The sequence below is a fragment of the Lemur catta genome, chromosome 6, assembly GCF_020740605.2.
Source record: "Lemur catta isolate mLemCat1 chromosome 6, mLemCat1.pri, whole genome shotgun sequence".
Lineage (NCBI taxonomy): Eukaryota > Metazoa > Chordata > Mammalia > Primates > Lemuridae > Lemur > Lemur catta.
In genome coordinates, this window is record NC_059133.1 from 55,736,376 (window position 1) to 55,753,917 (window position 17,542).

At 49.0% G+C, this 17,542-nt stretch overlaps 1 protein-coding gene across 3 annotated transcripts; it reads left to right on the plus strand.

Annotated features, from left to right (window-relative positions):
* Window positions 1–8,487: 8,487 nt before the first annotated feature.
* KRT76 (keratin 76) lies at window positions 8,488–17,283 on the plus strand. 3 transcript variants are annotated; one of them, XM_045553925.1, is made up of 10 exons: window positions 8,488–9,138; window positions 10,164–10,384; window positions 11,804–11,864; window positions 12,502–12,597; window positions 13,097–13,261; window positions 13,371–13,496; window positions 14,148–14,368; window positions 15,827–15,861; window positions 16,302–16,535; window positions 16,584–17,283. In XM_045553925.1, exons 1-10 carry the CDS (start codon window positions 8,542–8,544, stop codon window positions 16,748–16,750), a joined length of 1,923 nt encoding a protein of 640 aa, XP_045409881.1. In that variant the 5' UTR covers window positions 8,488–8,541; the 3' UTR covers window positions 16,751–17,283. The 3 variants fall into 3 exon arrangements, with proteins under 3 accessions (XP_045409881.1, XP_045409882.1, XP_045409880.1); XM_045553926.1 differs by having other exon boundaries at window positions 8,542–9,138; window positions 16,302–16,430; window positions 16,584–16,815; XM_045553924.1 differs by having other exon boundaries at window positions 8,542–9,138; window positions 16,302–16,815.
* Window positions 17,284–17,542: the final 259 nt, after the last annotated feature.

Below are 17,542 nucleotides of genomic sequence, written 5' to 3' on the forward strand. Positions count from 1 at the left end.
ATTGTTATTACATTATAATATATAATGAAATAATTATACAACTCACCATAATGCAGAATCTAATGCCACCGCTGATCTGACAGGAGGTGGAGCTCAGGCTGTGATGCAAGTGATGGGAAGTGGCTGTAACTATAAACAAAGCTTTGCTTACTTCCCCACTGCTCACCTCCTGCTGTGTGGCCCGGTTCCTAACACGCCACTGACCAGTACCTGTCCTCGGCCTAGGGGCTGGGAACCACAGTTCTAACCTATGCCCACAGACCCTGTTCACCCTGTGGGGGTTTATAGAAGCCCCCACTACCTAAGCAGCCCTCTAGTGGTGGGGTGGTGGGGTGGGGCTTCATGCACCTTCTTAAAAAGAAAGCATGGCTTGGGAGAAATGGGGTGGTGGAGAGGGCTATTTCTTGGAGGTGTCATTGTTCCAGAGGAATGGCTGGGGCAGGTAACCTTGGTGCCAGGACCTGAGACCCAAGGAGTTAACTCCATGCGTGGCTGAATATTCTCAGCCCAGCCCTGAAAACATCTTACAGTTGCAGGGAACTTGACCTGACTCTGAGTACTGCTTCTCTTCTTTTTGCCTTAGCATTTATATAATTTCTTTGTGCAATTCTATGTTGATTTTCAAGTGCTCTTAAGTTTCTGGGCTTGGGTTTCTTTCTCATACTTGAATAGACTTTTCATTCTTCAAGGAGGTAGTCAGTGGGTGCTGTGTTGTCCACCCTTTTCCTGTCCTCTAAGGCATGCTTTTTGCCCATAGGGAGAACTCGCAGTGATTGTTGAATGATGCCTACTTGTATTCCTGGGTCCTAAACTGGAATTTGTGGTCATTAGTTAATGGTCAAGAATTTATTTGCTCTCTCCTCTGCATTGCTCTTCTTTAGTTGTGGAGTGGTATATGCACTTGCAATGGCACAGAGGAACAAATTTCTACCCCCCACCCCACTCTATCTGCCTACTTCCCTCCCATATCCTCCCCACCATGGGGAGGAATACTCAATAGAGCACCTTCCTGTTGTAAGAGCTTGTGGACTTGCTGGTTCCTGGTTGATGTTAAGGAGACCAAGGTATGGTTTTAGATTTCAGGTTATTTCCTTCCATCTCCTGCTGGGACACAGTCTATGCAGGTCAGAACACGTATCAATGGTGATGGTGACACAAACACCAAAGGCTCAGTTAAGGAATTCAAGGGACTGTTTCCCACAAGAATCTGGAAGTAGTTCAGCACCTGCCTGTGGATAATCCAGACTTAACTGTTGATGAGAAAGTTTTGGGTAATTTGTAGGTAAATCTCTACATGACTCTTCTCTGTTTTGCCTAGAGCTGGGAGGGGCTTTTGTCAGCCAAGCATCAGAGATCCATCTTCTGGGATCTGGACTGCCCCATCTCGCTGCCTTCTCAGCACTTTGTCCCAGGTGCATTCTCCCTCTGTTGACAAGGACCAGAAATGTAGACACCTTGCAATGTGGACACCTTGTGGGATAACTGAGGAAAACTCATGTTCTGAAGATACTTCTTCACATATTTTGTCTGCATCTTACCTATATCCCTCCTCAGCCCTCCTGGCATGCAAACTGCCCAATGCACATCCCTGTTCTGTCTAAGTTCAAGCTAATCACCACCAACCTTTCCAACCCAGGCTGAAGGCTGAAGGCATATTACTTCTCCTAGGGAACATTGATGAAGGTATGGTTGGAGCAATTGGATACTGTTGGAATTCATGGTGACATGACTGAATGGTGACAGCTCCATCAACCCCTGGAGTAGATGGGGGTGGGGGTGGGGGGTGGGAAAGGATGATTTTAGATGGCAATAAAGCTGTGGTTCTCAGAGGGGGCAAATTTTGCTCCCAGGGAACATATGGTGATGTCTGGTGACACTTTTAGTTGTCACAATTAGAGAAGCACTACTGGCATCTAGAAGGTAGAGGCGTGGATGCTACTAAACATCCCACACTGCACAGGCCAGCTCCCTGAATTAGGAAACAGCCAGCACAGAGTGTCCATGGGGCCACTGATGAGAAACCTGCCTCAAAGCAAGAGGTCATCTTATCCCCCCTCTCCCTAGGAGAGAGTCTTTAGCTAGAGTGATATTGGTTACAGCTGAGCTGAATAGGGTAGGTGCAGTACATGTTTTCATAAGTTTATTTGTTTTAAAATGGAAATGCCCTTTTATTCTACAAAAAGACACAGGAAACAAGCCAGGCAAAGCGTGACCTTATGTGGGGACTTTCAAGACCTGTGCAATGACCTACGAGGTACTTGCAGTTCTGGTATAAACCTGGCTGTTTTATGCCTCTCTGCTTTGATGCTCTGTTCCCTTTGCCAGATGCTCATTCTACCTTCACTCACTCAGCTCATCACTGAACATCACTCAGGCACTGCCTCCCGAAGGCTTGCCCAGACGCCTCACATGGCCTTGAACATCTGTCTGGGCTCCCATGGGACTTCGTTTACTCCTGTTTATCATGTGCCACAGTATATTAAAATGCTAGTTTCAGTGTCTGTTCTCCACATCAGAATGGAAGTTACCTGAAGGGACGGGTGGATGCTTGGCACATAGCAAGAACTATGACCTGCACTGACCTAATGAGATCTTGAAAAGGGTAGACTCTTAAATGCAATTGCTGTCATATTTAACAAAACAACATGATTAAACAACTAACTTTTGTTACTGGTGCAAGTCATACACCGGGCATTTTTCGTATGTCATCTCATTTAATCCCTAGAACTGCCTTATGAGGCAGGCAGTAATTATCCTCATTTTCTAGATGAGGACACTGGGGCTTAGAGAGGCAGAGTGACATGGCTGATGGGAAGTGGCAGATATGGCATCAAATCCAAAGCCCACACTTGTACAACCACTGTGCTATGCTGCCAAACGGGGCTGGCTGATGTCTTCTTGGCTTCTAGGACGTCCTCTCTCATGTGTTTCCTAACTGGCTTGTGGCGCTACCAACTCTCTGGAGTCCCGAAGAGCTGGAAACCAAACCTAAAGTTAATACAGAAGCAGGAGAGGCTTCTGCCACTGAGACCCTGTGAGGGTGGGTGGGCCCACCTTCAACTCTGGAGGGTTCTGATCTCCAGCAAGAGAAGCCAGACAGTTTGATTGGGAAACATACTTTGATAATGACCAGTGTTTCTCTTTGATCCCTAAGGGGAATTAAAACAGTTTAAAACTACTTTCATTAACACAAGCTGATGCTTCAAGGTGGGTCTGTCCATTACAATCTATGGGTGGGTTCTTTAAATGCCAAAGTGGACTTTTCACTCTGGGGTGGTGTAATTTGACTTGCTCAAGCCCATAGAGAAAAAAGAGAAAGGATTCATGAATTTATGACTGGCTTTGGAGTGGGATAGTCTCATTAAAATCTTGGCTCAGTAAGCTAATTGACGTGGGGAAAGTTAATTAACTTCATATCCTTGTCTGTAAAATGTGAATGAAAATTCTAACTTTGCAAAGTTTTTATGACAATTAGATATGATACTTGTAAACAGCCTAAGTCAGTGCCTTGTATATAGTAGGCACTCAATGAATGTCAGCTATTTTTATATTCTTTTCACAGATAGGCAATAGGAGTAAAGATAGGAAAGTAGAAATTATTTTCACTAAAACATAGTCCCCACATTTATGGAAAGTGTGCAGTAGCTCAATAAATTTTTATTGATTGATAGGTTGCATTACTGATGAGCCCCTGTGGTGGGAAACACTTGGCCGTGCGTGGAAAACCATGTTTATGTAACTTCTAATACAGATGCCATGATTCCATGTAACTTGTTGCAAAAACCATCATAGACTTCAGTGTTGCATTGACCCTAAACTGGGCTACCTTTTAGGACTCCTCCCTCCTCATCAGCCTCCAAACTGACACCTTCTAGGAGGACTTCACACATGGTCATCATCATCCCAAGTGCTGCCGTGTGCCAAGCACCTGCCCTGTGCGAGGACTTTCTAATATAACTTCCTACAGTCCCCACTGCAACCCTGTGAGGAGGTTGTGCTAACTCCAATATACAGACTGGAACTGAGGCCCAGAGGTAAAATGATCTGCCTGATGTCATGCAACTTGAAATGCGGGGATTTGAACACAGGCCTGCCTAACTTCAAGGCCTCCATGGTTTCCAGTCCTTCAAGTTGCAAGGGAAGAGAGGGAGGAAAGGCAGTCATTTGAGTTCTGGAAAATCTAGCATGCCAAGGAAAGATTGATGGCTTTCGGAAAGAACCAGCAAGATCCACAACTGGTAAGAAATATATGTTGACAGAAGAGTCTGTCTTTAGAGACATTTCCAGTTTCCAGTGTCCCAGTGCCCCTGTCCCTGCCTCTTTGAGCCCAGGCCTTGGTCTGCTCTCAGCTTCCTGCCGCCTCACTTGGAGCAAGAGCTTTCGCTCCAGGGACGAGGCAAGTCTCCTTGGCTGTATGCCCTCACTTCCTTGACTGGGTTAGCTGCACATTCTCATCCGTCCCAGATGGTCAGTGGGACTAGAGTTTCCCCAGGTATATTCAACAGCATGTTAATAGGGGTTCAGATAGAAAGATCTTGTTGTTAATTTTGTTTGGGAAGCTCTGATTAAATAAAAGTGAAAAGATTATTTTCTATAGGACCTCTTAGGGCCTTTAAGGTGTTAAAGAGCTTTATTAAAATCCTAAGAAAGAGCTACAGACTTTTCATTTTCCAAATTTAATTCACAGAGCCTTTTAATCAAGGCCACCTTGGGGGACAGAATTCTGCCCTAGACAAGCACGGGGAGACATCTAAGTACCAGACCAAGATTTAGGGGTGAGTTGAAGTGTATTTTAATCAAGTATAGAGATAAGATCAGAATTAGAATAAATTGTGATTGATAATAGCTAAAACTTAGTAACAAAAAGTTTAGTTGGACTTATCTGTTTACTTCTTTATCAAGTTTTAGCTATAAAGTGAGCTTGCTTTATGTAGTAATATATTTTTATTGTTCATTGGTTAAAGTTATTTCAGTAGTGATAAGCTTTTGTTTGAATATGGTAAAAAGGAGAAAAGAATGCTAATTCTCAGACAGGGCAGCATACCCATAGTGACTGTTCATTTTTCTTGTTTTTGTTTGTTTTTGAGAACAAATTAGTGATTATCTTGAAAATGGGATCTGTGAACCTGCACCTGTATCACTCCCTCACTCTCAGCAGATCCTGTATGGAGAGGGATGTCTGCTCACCTTGACCTAGAGGTAATGGCTACTGTCTCACGATTCGTCCTTCCACTCGCAATTACTACAGGCAACGCTTAAGCCTTTTCACTGTGGTTGAATAACAGAGCAATTTGGTTAGAGGGAATAACATTATTTAGTGACAATCTCCCTATTTTGTAGGAGAGGAAATAAGGACCCACAGTGCACAGCCACCTGGCAACCTTTACACAGAAGGTTCTGGCAGGTGGGGGATTAGAGCTCAGACTGCCGGCAGCAGGCAGCCCATTTAGACACTATTCTAAAAGATCCTACAGTGAATAAGAGAAATCTTGCCAAGGATGGCAACTCTAGATATTTCCAGCAGCTCCATTCAAATGCTGAGAAGATGACCCTGCCCTGCTAAATAAGGTGCTGCTTTGGCAGGCTCAGGCGACATGGATTAGGGGAACCCAACCCAGGCCCTCGCTTTTGTGATCTGCACATAACTCTCTCCCCTCATGCTTCGCTAGCCCCTGCCAGGGTGGCAGAGATGGGCCACGCTTAGGAGGCGCCATCTGTTGTCTCAGTGCTGGAGCCAAGGGAGGGGAGGCAACCGGAGACACCGAGGTCTGCTCTTGTTTGCTTTGGGCTCTCTTTGGGGCCTTTGGGTGAGCCTAGTCAGCTTTCTTCCCAGGAAGGGCATTTGATCTTCTGTTTTTAAAGGAATTCCAAAGAATATGAGTAAAGACCTCACCGGGAAGGGCTGGCATTCAATCGACGGGTGGAGTAAATGTCTCAAGGAAGAACCCGACACAGAATCCCCTTCATGGATTGTCTATGGAGGAATAATGTTGATTTAAAAATCTTAACATTTATTGTTGGACACGATGTATTTAAATTTCAAAACGATGCTGCAAGTAGGGTAGAGGCTTCCTCTTACAAATAGAGAAGTCAAGTACCCTGTCCAAGGTCAGTGCATAGTGTGAGAGGTGGGCATGGGATTTGAGCTCAGGCCTCTGAACTCCATATTGAGAGGCTTTTTTATTAGACACAGCTACCTTACTCTTGTGTGTCACTCTGTAATTTTCAAGGGAATTTCACTTACATTCTATCCTGTAAGTCTCACCACAAGCCAGTGAGGTAGGAGCGGGTTAGACAGATTTAAGCACAGAATTAATGTGTTAAATCATGGCCCCAGGTCACCCAACCCAACTCCACCTGAGTGGAGGTCTCACTCTTTTCTGTCCCAGGCTGGCTTTCTTACTCTCCACTCACATTCAGCTTTCTTTCCTTACCGTCATTTTAGGTGAGTTTCTCAGGGGTACGGAGTCATCTTGAGCACAGCCGGGGCCGAGCATGTTATTCCCTTCACCTGCCCCAAATAGAGTCCTCACGGTAGCCAACGCACAGTGCTTACCAGGCCGCAAGCATTGCGCTTAGCATTCGACATTTATTGAGCTTGTTTAATGCTCCAGCAACCCCATGAAGTACCTGTTATTATCAGCCCCATTTTACAGTTGATGAAACCTGACACATACAGTTAAGTACCTTGTCCAAGGTCAAAGAACTAGTAAATAGTGGAGCTGGGATCTAACCAGGCAGATGGATGCCAGGCATGCTGCAGAGCAGAGAATCAGGAATGAGCCTCAGAGCACTTGTAGTCATGTACCTCGACATCCCTCATAGTCTTTCAGACCAGTCCCCTGCCCTCCACTGGCTTGTCCAGAAACATCCCAGAGAGACTGAGTGTTCACTGCCAATTTGACTGGGATTCTGGACATATACTAACCACTTATTTCTTGGGGAGTTTAGAATCAGTCCCTCCAGCTCCTGTCACATGTGTGAAATCTCCTATATAGACGACAACCTGAGAAGTTACTCTTGCCATGTGTGGTGTGGTTGGGTGTGGAGGAGGGTTGGCATGCGGATGGCAGATGGTTGAGCTCTTGGAAATGAGAGCAGTGACTCATGTGTGTAATCTGTTCTGCCATCAGGGGTCCTCCATCCTCCCACTCTGGCCCAGATGGAACACCCCTGGTCTAGACCAGGGCTTCCCAAACTTCCCAGATCATAAGGATCACTGGGAGGGCTTATTAAAAATGCCAACACTCAAGCCCGTCCTCTGAAGATTTTCATTCATAGGACTGGGTCTAGGTATTATACTCTTAGACATTAGCCATCAGTCGGTCAACTAACATTTGTAACTAACGTTTGTGCTGTACTTCCCCTGTGCTAGCAGCTGGATATTCAGAATGGGTAGGACTCAAGCCCTTCCCTCGAGGAGCTCAGGGCATAGAGGGGTACTGATCCGTAAACAGGCAAGTGCACTTTATGCCAGGACCGTGACGGGGAAAGTACAGGGTGGGAAAACAGGGAGGCAGTATCTGATCCAGACCAGGTGGTAGAGCGGGGAGGAGATTCTGCCCACCAGATCTGAGTCAGGGCCCAGTCATGACACACTTTCCCATCCTAAGATGAGTGGGGCCCTTGAGCTGACTCGATCAGCCAGGTGGACTGTCCCCCCATTCTGTTCCCTTCAGCTGCTGGATCCAGAAATCACATGCTATTGGTTTAGGATAGAGGGCGGGGGGCTTGGACTGAGACCCCTCCCCTGTGCATGTCCTCTCCTCTTCCCAAGCCTCACACTTATTTGCTCTATATCACGAGCCTCCTTTTTCCCACAGTCCAAACATGTTAACTCCACTTTAGTGTCTTTCCTATAAGCAGCATTTCTCAGCTCAAACTCCAGGCTTGCTTAGATGGATGCCTTTGGCTGGGGTGGTGGCAGAGTGGACCCTGTGGAGTCAGTGCACGTCTTACCTCTTGCCCCTACTCCAGGCCCTTTCTGAGGCATTGGGCACAGCTGATATGCCATTAGAAGACAATGCCCAACAATGGGAGAAACAGGCTCAGCCAGTGCAGGAACCCTGGACACTGTGGCACTGTAGGGAGGGACCCAGCCCACCTGGAAGAGGTTGTGCAGTCCTCAGCCTCTGTGTCACGTTGCTCAGTGGCTCCTAATCCCCTGGTGTCTAAAGCCAATTCATCCTGCTGGAACAGGTGCTGCTTGGGTTCCCTAAGACCCTTGAGGAAATCACACAAGGGGAGGGAGGAGCTCCAGCATTTTGTCAACTGAGGCAAGTTTGGGTGATTAAGCTAAGAAAGCAAAGCCATTTTGGCCCAGAGGATTATCTTTGAGGTGTGCTGGGAACCAAGAAGTAACTTATTCCCTGCAAGGCAAGCCAAACCCAAGATGACTCTCAACTAATTGCTCACCTCCCTTCTGCCAAGCCAGGCTCCCTGGTATATAAAGGCCAGTCTCCTCTGTCGTCCTCATCCTCTGTCTTCATCCCTCTCCGCTCCTGCTAAGTGATCGCTAGCTCACCTCCAAGCTCTCTCACCATGAACAGACAAGTCTGCAAGAAATCCTTCAGTGGCGGGAGCCAGGGCTTCTCCGGCCGCTCCGCTGTGGTCTCCGGCAGCAGCAGGATGAGCTGTGTGGCCCGCTCTGGGGGAGCCAGCGGAGGGGCCTGTGGGTTCCGGAGCGGAGCAGGTGGCTTTGGCAGTCGCAGTCTCTACAACCTGGGAGGCAACAAGAGCATCTCCATCAGCGTGGCAGGTGGTGGTTCCCGGGCTGGTGGCTTTGGTGGAGGGCGAAGCAGCTGTGGCTTTGGGGGCAGTTATGGAAGTGGCTTTGGGGGAGGATATGGAGGTGGCTTTGGTGGTGGCTTTGGTGGTGGCAGAGGAGTAGGTGGTGGCTTTGGAGGGGTTGGTGGCTTTGGAGGAGCTGGTGGCTTTGGAGGAGCTGGTGGCTTTGGTGGTCCTGGTGGCTTTGGTGGTCCTGGTGGCTTCCCTGGGGGAATCCAGGAAGTGACTGTCAACCAGAGCCTCCTGCAGCCCCTCAATGTGGAGATCGACCCCCAGATTGGGCAAGTAAAGGCCCAGGAGCGGGAGCAAATCAAGACCCTCAACAACAAGTTTGCCTCCTTCATAGACAAGGTGAGAGCAAAGACCAGGGGTGTTGTGGAGGGTTCAGGCTGCCCAGGGGGTTGGTATAGGAAGATGCCAGGGGGATCTTGGAGGCAGAAGTGCTTGGCTCTGGTCCTGGCTCTGCCTTGGTCTCTACAGGACAGTGAGCACGTCTCTCTTGCTCTTTGGGCCCTGTTTTCCCAGATGTGAAATGGGGGAAGAGTCCTTGGTCCTAATTTCCTTCTAGGAATGAGACAAGGGAAAATGAGGTGAGGGTCCAAACACGCTCTTAGCTCTGAAGAATGGGGCATTAGTCATGAAATGAGTGCAGTTAACTTTCACTTCCTCCTGAAAAGCCGTGCTGGATAATCCAAACTAGCTGGTAATCAAACTTAGAGTAGTACAAATCTTGGAACTGCCTCTAAATGGTGAGTACTGGCAGCGGACTTACCTTCCAAACGATGCTGCGCTTCGGCCAAAGTTAACCTGAGCTGTCCGCGCTGGGGCAGGGGCTGGCGTGCTGAGTCTGTGGGGAACAAGTCCAGGATGGAAGTGAAACCTAGGTCAGCTGCAAGCTGAGTAACTGAAAGGAGGTCTTCATATGTGAAACTTCTAAGGAAATGTTAGACCCCTTTCATTAAAGACTGTCCTCACTGCCTCTATGGAGCCGAAAAAAGCTTATATCTAAAAACACATCTAGGGCAGTTCCAGGTTTGACTCTTAGCTTCGTCACTTAGTAGACATGTCACTTCAGGCAATTCAAACTCTTTGAGCCTCAGTTTCCTTATCTACAAAATGGGGATCATGACACCTTCTTTGAAGGTGGTTGTGAGGATTGTGATAGAATATATGAACATAGCAAGTATAGCATAAGCACGCAACAGATTCTAGCTCTCCCTTTCTAAACCCTCATTCTTCCCAAATTCCAAAAAACTGAGGCAATTGCAGATTGAAGGAAGAACTGGGTTTATTCCCCACATTTCCGTTGTTTGGGGTAGGTGGCCCCACATGCCCAACTCAAGAGGCTGACTCCCTTTCTTCCTCCCCTGACGCAGGTGCGGTTCCTGGAACAGCAGAACAAGGTCCTGGAGACCAAGTGGGAACTGCTCCAGCAGCAGACCACAGGCTCCAGCTCGGGCCCCAGCAGCCTGGAGCCTTTCTTTGAATCCTACATCAGCTTCCTGAGCAAGCAGCTGGATTCACTTCTGGGGGAGAGGGGGAACCTGGAGGGAGAGCTGAAGAACATGCAGGACCTGGTGGAAGACTTCAAAAAGAAGTGAGGGCTCCCACTGGGGAGTTTTCCCTTCTGGGGGATTAGCAGGGAGGTGTGGTCCTAATTGGGGATTTCGACTGTTCCTGACTGTACCTTCAGTCAATATTCTGGGCTGGGCTTATTGAGTGAAGCATGACCACACACGAGGGGGTGAGAGGATGGGGACTGAGACTCCTACGTGGCTGATTATTACATATTTTCCAGTCTCCAGGCAGGCCCCTCCCATACCAGCCCAGATGGACAAAAGAGTCCTCCCAGAGTTTAGAGCCCTTTAGGATGGGGAGCCCTCCACACTTTGCTGTACATAGGAATCCCCTTGGATGCTTGTCAGTAATGCATATTCCTGTGTTCCAGTCTTACATATTCTGAATCAGTAGGTGTGGGGCAGGTCTCAGGAGCCTGAGTGCTCCCTAGCTCCTGGGGATTCTAGCCAGATGGCCCAGGGCTGCATTTTGTAAAGCGCTCTTTCGATGTGTCCCCTCCAACCTCCTGTTTCTGAAGCTTTGTCAGCCCCCTCCTGCACGTTCCAAATTGTAGTTCACATCCTCTGAGGTCTGTGAGAGGTAAACTGGTCCTCTCAAGGTGGGAGGGAGCTCCAGACATCCCCAGGGGTCAGGACCCCCAGGGTAGGCACACCTGCTCTGGGGAGGCCCCATTCCCATTCGACTGCACAGAGCCGGTGGGCACCCACTCTGTGGCAGGCTCCGTGCTGGGCTCTGGGAATCCAGAGCAACTCAGCTTCACGTTGCCCAGAAACCTTCCTCCCAGAATCACTCCAGTTCTCCAATCTTCATGAAATTCAAACTACTGGTAGGAGATTTTCGTCCTGAACAGGCAGGAATCCCACAGCCTTGATGCATTCAGAGGGCTTGAGTTCGTTTTTATCCCAAATTCCTATAAGAAGCAGCAACTGTAATTAAGCAAAACAGAAACAGAGAAAACAGAGGCAGAAACACCAGGTAAGAGTAAATACCTCTCTGGGTCCCGTAGGCACACATGGTGCTTTGTGAGGTCCATCAAAGAGCCCAGGCAGGTAATCAGGCTCCTTGAAGTCTTCCCTTGCCCTGACTACCCACACCTCTGCCTGCCAAGGGATTTAGAGGAAGGAGGTCAAGGCAGTGCCCTGACTCTGCAAGCTCTCTGGGCAGGACCAGCTACATAATCTGCAGTGCTCAGTGAAAAATGAGAATACAGGGCCCTTGTTAAAAAACTATAAAGAATTTCAGGATGGTGCCAGCAGAGAATTCAGCCGAGTGTGGGGACCTTCTGAGCCCAGGGTCCTGTGTAACTGCACAGGTCACATGCCCACAAAGTTGGTCCTGCCTCTTGGTGAGGAGACGCTGCACGAGTGCCTGGGATCCTCATCTCTTTTTTCCACACCTGAAATATCACTGTCCAAATGTGTGCCTCTTTCTGTTCCAGGTATGAAGATGAGATCAACAAACGCACCGCAGCAGAGAATGAGTTTGTGGGGCTCAAGAAGGTAGGCGAGCTAGGACGAGCGTATCCACACTCCCTTTCTGGGAGCTGCCCCCATGGGGAGAGCAGAGCCAGCGCTCTGGGGCACAGAGACCCTGTGCTGTGTGCAGGATTTACATTTCTCCTTATGTTTTGGGAATGAGGTATTTGTGGAAGGAAGCTGCTTTAAGTCCATTGCTGTGGGGAAGGTATCTTACAATGCTACTGCAACGAATGAACTGATGTGCAGCATTAATCAAGGTTTTTCAGCCTTCGAATGTACACTGGATGTTAGCAATCAGCAAATACTTAAGCCAATCATCATAAAGACAAAGTAGTGAGAATACCCTCATTTCTATTCAGGAGGCTGGGTTTTTGGTACTATATAACCAAAGTCACATAAATATTAGGTAATGTGATTTTTCTACCCTAAAATTAGATGGCTACTCTGTGCCTGGCTAATATGCTTTGTATTTTGTTAAAGCATTGGGGTTTGATTGGTCAAAGCAATTAAAATGATTTTCTTTGTTTTCAAAGGGAAGGTGAGAAGTCACAATGAGGAGGAGGGCTGGGGAGAGACTAAGAAGAGATAAAGGCTTAGGAAGGAGCGGTGGTGGGGAGGGGAGCCACGGGTCATTCTTTGGGTCTGACCTCCCCTTCAGGGTGTGGATGCGGCTTACATGAACAAGGTGGAGCTGCAGGCCAAAGTGGACAGCCTGCTGGATGAAGTCAATTTCCTGAGGACCCTCTATGACATGGTAATTCCTTGGTTTGCCAAGCGCCAGAGCCTTCCTGTCTGCATCTTCCCAAGCATGTGTTCCAAGTGTAACTTTAGGGACAGTCAAGCAGGAGAAACTCACAAAACCAGCAATAGGGCTCAGAACTCATCTCTGCCCCTGCCTCCCCCAGGAAATGTTAACTTAGCCTGCATAGACCTGGCCCACAGGCCAGGGTCCCTCTCTATCCTCAGCCCATTTTGCTCTCGGTCTGGCTCCTACACCAGTGTCACTGCTAGTTTATCATACTCCTCCCTACTCTGCCACAGTAGGGCTCACTGGCTGATACTTTCAGGCTGACAACCTGTTTGTATTTGAATATTTCTGGCATCCTCTTAGGCTGTAGCAGGGCCTGAAATGTAAGCTTATTTTTCCAAGTGTCCCATTCCTAGCCCATCCTTGGGGTATCTCTGCAAGTAGTGGATTCCGGCATCTCCTGGGGTCAGGGGATGGTGAAAGTGACGATCCATGTTTCTTGTAGGAGCTGTCCCAGATGCAGAGCCATGTCAGCGACACGTCCGTCATCCTGTCCATGGACAACAACCGCTGCCTGGACCTGGACAGCATCATCGCCGAGGTCCGTGCTCAGTACGAGGAGATCGCCCAGAGGAGCAAGGTTGAAGCCGAGGCGCTGTACCAGACCAAGGTGGGAGCCCTCCCCTTGTCCCTATACTCTAGTTTTAGGACCCAATGACTTTCATCAAGAATGTGCCTACACTTTGCCAAGCCGTGTTGATTGGTGTGTCTGCTTTCAGCTCGGGGAGCTGCAGACCACGGCCGGCAGGCATGGGGATGACCTGAGGAGCACCAAGAGTGAGATCGCTGAGCTCAACAGGGCGATCCAGAGGCTGCGGGCTGAGATCGAGAGTGTCAAGAAGCAGGTGGGGCCAGGTCTAATGGAGAGATCCTGGAGGTCTTCTGGGCCCTGGGAGAAGGAGAAGCACCAGCCGTTCTCCTCTGTCACAGGCTGTCTCTGTCCTTTCCTGGTGACACACAGTGTCTGGGAATGTCTGTTCTCCCGCATGTTCCTCCTCGAGGCTCGGCTTCTTGGAATGCTCCCTGAGGAGAGGTGTTGGTCCATTCTGGTTTGCCCAGCAAATCTTACAACTATAGTGTTGGCCTTAAACACTCAGCCTTCAGCAGGATCTGCCTTCAGAGCATTCATCATGCTCTTCACATAACCCGATGGCTGCTCTGCATTATTGGAATGAAGTGATTAAGCAAAGGAGTTTTTAATGGTCTTGCAAAAAGCATCAGAGACTAACCAGACCACTACTACCTTTACCAGCCTAGGAAAGCAAATCAGTGTTCCTTTTCCTGATCAGATATGAGTTGATTTCAATGGGCCAAAGATGAATTAATCAATTGCAAAATTGGCTTCAGTTTTCTGACCATGCTCCATTGGGATTTCTAAGGAAGTGGAGGTAGGGAAGGAAGGGAGGCTGGATTGGGAGAGAAGATCTTCTCTCAGGAAAGATCAAGTGTTTGTTTCCTGGTCATTATGCTAATTGATCTTCTACTTCCTGCCCCAGAATGCCAACCTGCAGACAGCCATTGTGGAAGCTGAGCAGCGTGGGGAGATGGCCCTCAAGGACGCCAATGCCAAGCTCCAAGAGCTGCAGGCTGCCCTACAAAAGGCCAAGGATGACCTGGCCCGGCTGCTGCGTGACTACCAGGAGCTGATGAACGTGAAGCTGGCCCTGGACGTGGAGATCGCCACCTACCGCAAGCTGCTGGAGGGCGAGGAGTGCCGGTGAGAGGCCATGGGGTCACCATTCTACAGATAGGATTTTAGAGGGAACTTTGATAATGAGGAAAGGGGCCAGATGATAAGAAGAGGAACACTCAGATGAAGGCAAGAAGTCTCTTGAATGACAGAGTTAAGGATTTGTGTCCTACTGTTTTATATCAGTCAAGATCATCCAATTCTCTAATTTATCCTGAACATCAGTATTGAATTGCACACCTCTATCAATCTCCACTATGTGCAATGTGTTAGGAAAGTGCTTTGGAGTTGTGACAAAAGTTTTAGATCAGTGCTGTGCACTGGAACTTTCTGAGGTGACAAAAATGTTCTATTCTTGTGCTAATACAGTAGCCATTAGCCACTTGAGCACTTGAAATGTGGCTAATGCAACTGAGAAACTGAGTTTTACATTTAATTTAATTTTAATTACCTTAAATAGCTTCATGTAGCTAGGGGCTATGGTATTGGAAAGCTCAGTATAGACAGTCCTCCGACTCCCCACCCCTGAAGCTGAGTCCACCCGGGGAGAGGGCTGATACATACATGCTCTTGGAAAATAATGTAACATTAAGCGGCAGACAAAGGCTTAATGAGTGGATATCAAATGCTAAAGGAGTGTCAAGAATTGAGAGATCTTTCTGCTGACCCACTGCTCCATGTATCCCTTGTTCAGAGCCTCTGTCCTCAGGTGGCTCACAATGTGATGGAGGCAGCAGGACCCAATTATGAGAAGAAAAGGATTTGTTATGAGTCTCTGTAGAAAAGAGTGAGAGTGAAGATGGTGTTAAGTGTATTGAGAGTCGTGGGGTGAGGAGGGAGCGGTTAACCAGTGGGCACTCATTGGCAAGGTGGGCAGACACATTCCACATCTGCTCAGATAGTGGGACGTGTCTGCTCCCTGAGTAAGAAGGTGGCACAGGAGGATGAGCAGTGTGGGTGGGACATTTCAAATCCATCGTGTGTTGAGTTAGTCCCTCTCGTATTTTCTCCACTTTGAATAACCACCATCACCTCCACCACCACCCCCAGGAGGGCTCACTGGGGAAGGCTTCCTGGAAAGGGAAAGTTGGAAATGAAGCCAGGGCTGGGTAGACAAGAAGGGGAGGGCATGCCAAGGTGGGAAGATGGTCTCAGCTGGGGATGGGAGGTGAGGACAGGACAAGTTGGGGTTGGGAGTTGAGTAGTTTGCCTGGAGGAATCTTTAGGCTATGGGAAAAAGGGCAGATGGATGGAGAAATGGGCTGTGGCTGGTGGAGGTCCTGGAAGTCTCAATCCCTGAAGCAGTGCCCCTTTTCTGGGAAGCTAAGGTCATGGAAACAGGCTGGAAATAGCCTTTCTTCTCCCAGGAGCTTGACCCTTAGTAGGGCAAATGAGAGGATATGGCTCCCAAGGATGTGAACCCTCAGCTCTCCGGCTGTTGACTCATTGCAGAAATAATTCACATCTCCTTCTCTTCCTTTTCAGGATGTCTGGAGAATGTCAGAGTGCTGTGAGCATTTGTAAGTAACCCATTCAAAAACTATCTCTCTGGGTTGTGAAAAGGGCGACTAGAAACATCCTCACTGACTGAACTTCAGGCAAGAAGGCCTGACCCATTCAAAGAGGCCAGGCCACCTGAAAGCATCTAGGGTCCCGGCCGTGACCACACTCTGCCTCTAGTGTAATTGCCCCTGGAAATCTCTTAGTCCAAAGCTAAAACCCTGTGGTCTTGGGGAGTGCCCTAGGTTGGAGAACCCGAAATTTCTGTGGATACTTTTGGTTCCTATTCTTGGGAAAGGGCACCAAAGGGCCAGGTTCACTCTGTTTGCTAATGGAGGGATTAGAGGAGTTTAGCATCTTTCTCTAAATCATACAGCTGAGCAGGGCAGGGCTGTGATATAGACCTGGGCCTCCAGCTTGCCAGGCCTTTCTCCTGAATTGAGTGCCTGTCCTTCTGCAGCGGTGGTCAGCAACGTCACCAGCACAAGCAGCAGCGCTGGTGGTAGCCGCGGAGGCTTTGGAGGGATCAGCGGCAGCAGCAGCGGTGGCTACAGAGGCGGTAGCAGCAGCAGCAGAGGCAGCAGCGGTGGCTATGGAGGAGTCAGTGGTGGCAGCAGCGGCTATGGAGGGGTCAGCGGTGGCAGCAGTGGGGGCAGGGACAGCAGCGGGGGTTACCAGGGTGGCAGCAGCGGGGGTTACCAGAGTGGCAGCAGTGGGGGTTACCAGAGTGGCAGCATCGGAGGCAGGCTTGGCAGTGCCGGCAGCAGCTCCGTGAGCCAGAGTGGAGTGGGCTCCAGCTCCAGCAGCATCCAGACTTCCGGAGGCAGTAGCTACAAATCTGGCAGTGGGGGCAGCACCAGTGTCCGCTTCTCCCAGACCGCCAGCTCCAGCCAGTACAGTTCCAAGTGATCCTCTGGGCCACATTTCCATACCGGCCTGCTTCCATCTCAGCCTGCAACAGCACTTCCCCCTCTCTGCCTGGCACCAATAGATACGCATGGCGCAACCATACTTTTCCTCAAGTTCCCTGGAGAAAGCACTGACCTCCTGGCTCCTCCATCCCCAAGACCTCTCCTGGGCCATGGGGGTCCAGCTGCTAGTCTGGGATGATGATGCTCCTGGAAGAGTCCCTGTGATGGCCCCTTACTGTGGACAGCAACACCTGAGCCTAAGCCAGTCTGGGCCTTCCCAGCCTGGCTTGTTCCCACTCTGGTCCGTCTCTTTCTCACTGAGAGTGGATGGTCTGAAGCCGGCACATCTCAGCACCACCTGAGGAAGGAGGTGCCACGGGTGCAGTGCCGGAGGGTGGATGGTTGGTTCCCAGGGAGCCCTCTCCACATCTGGGCATCACATCCCGACTTACTTCTGTCCCCTAATTCCTTGAGCTGTGGACCCTCTGGTGATGAGTATGTCATACTTTCTTTTCCCAATAAATTGCACTGTTATTTCATATTCTGGTGTTCGGCTTTCATTCCATGAGTCACAGTATATCAAGGCCCCAAAGTGAAGGGAAATTAGGTGGTGGTGGTCTTCTAGAAGTTCAGTAGTGGGTGTAAAGACCACTGAATAGTCTCGGCTTCTTCAGTATCTGTTTGGTTGGGTTCCTGTGCTAGGTCTGCCCAAGAGTGTTTATGTTGTTTAAGTGGAGACCTTCCCCACTCCCAACGAGATCATTCCAGCCATCCTCCAGCCTCTGAGCAG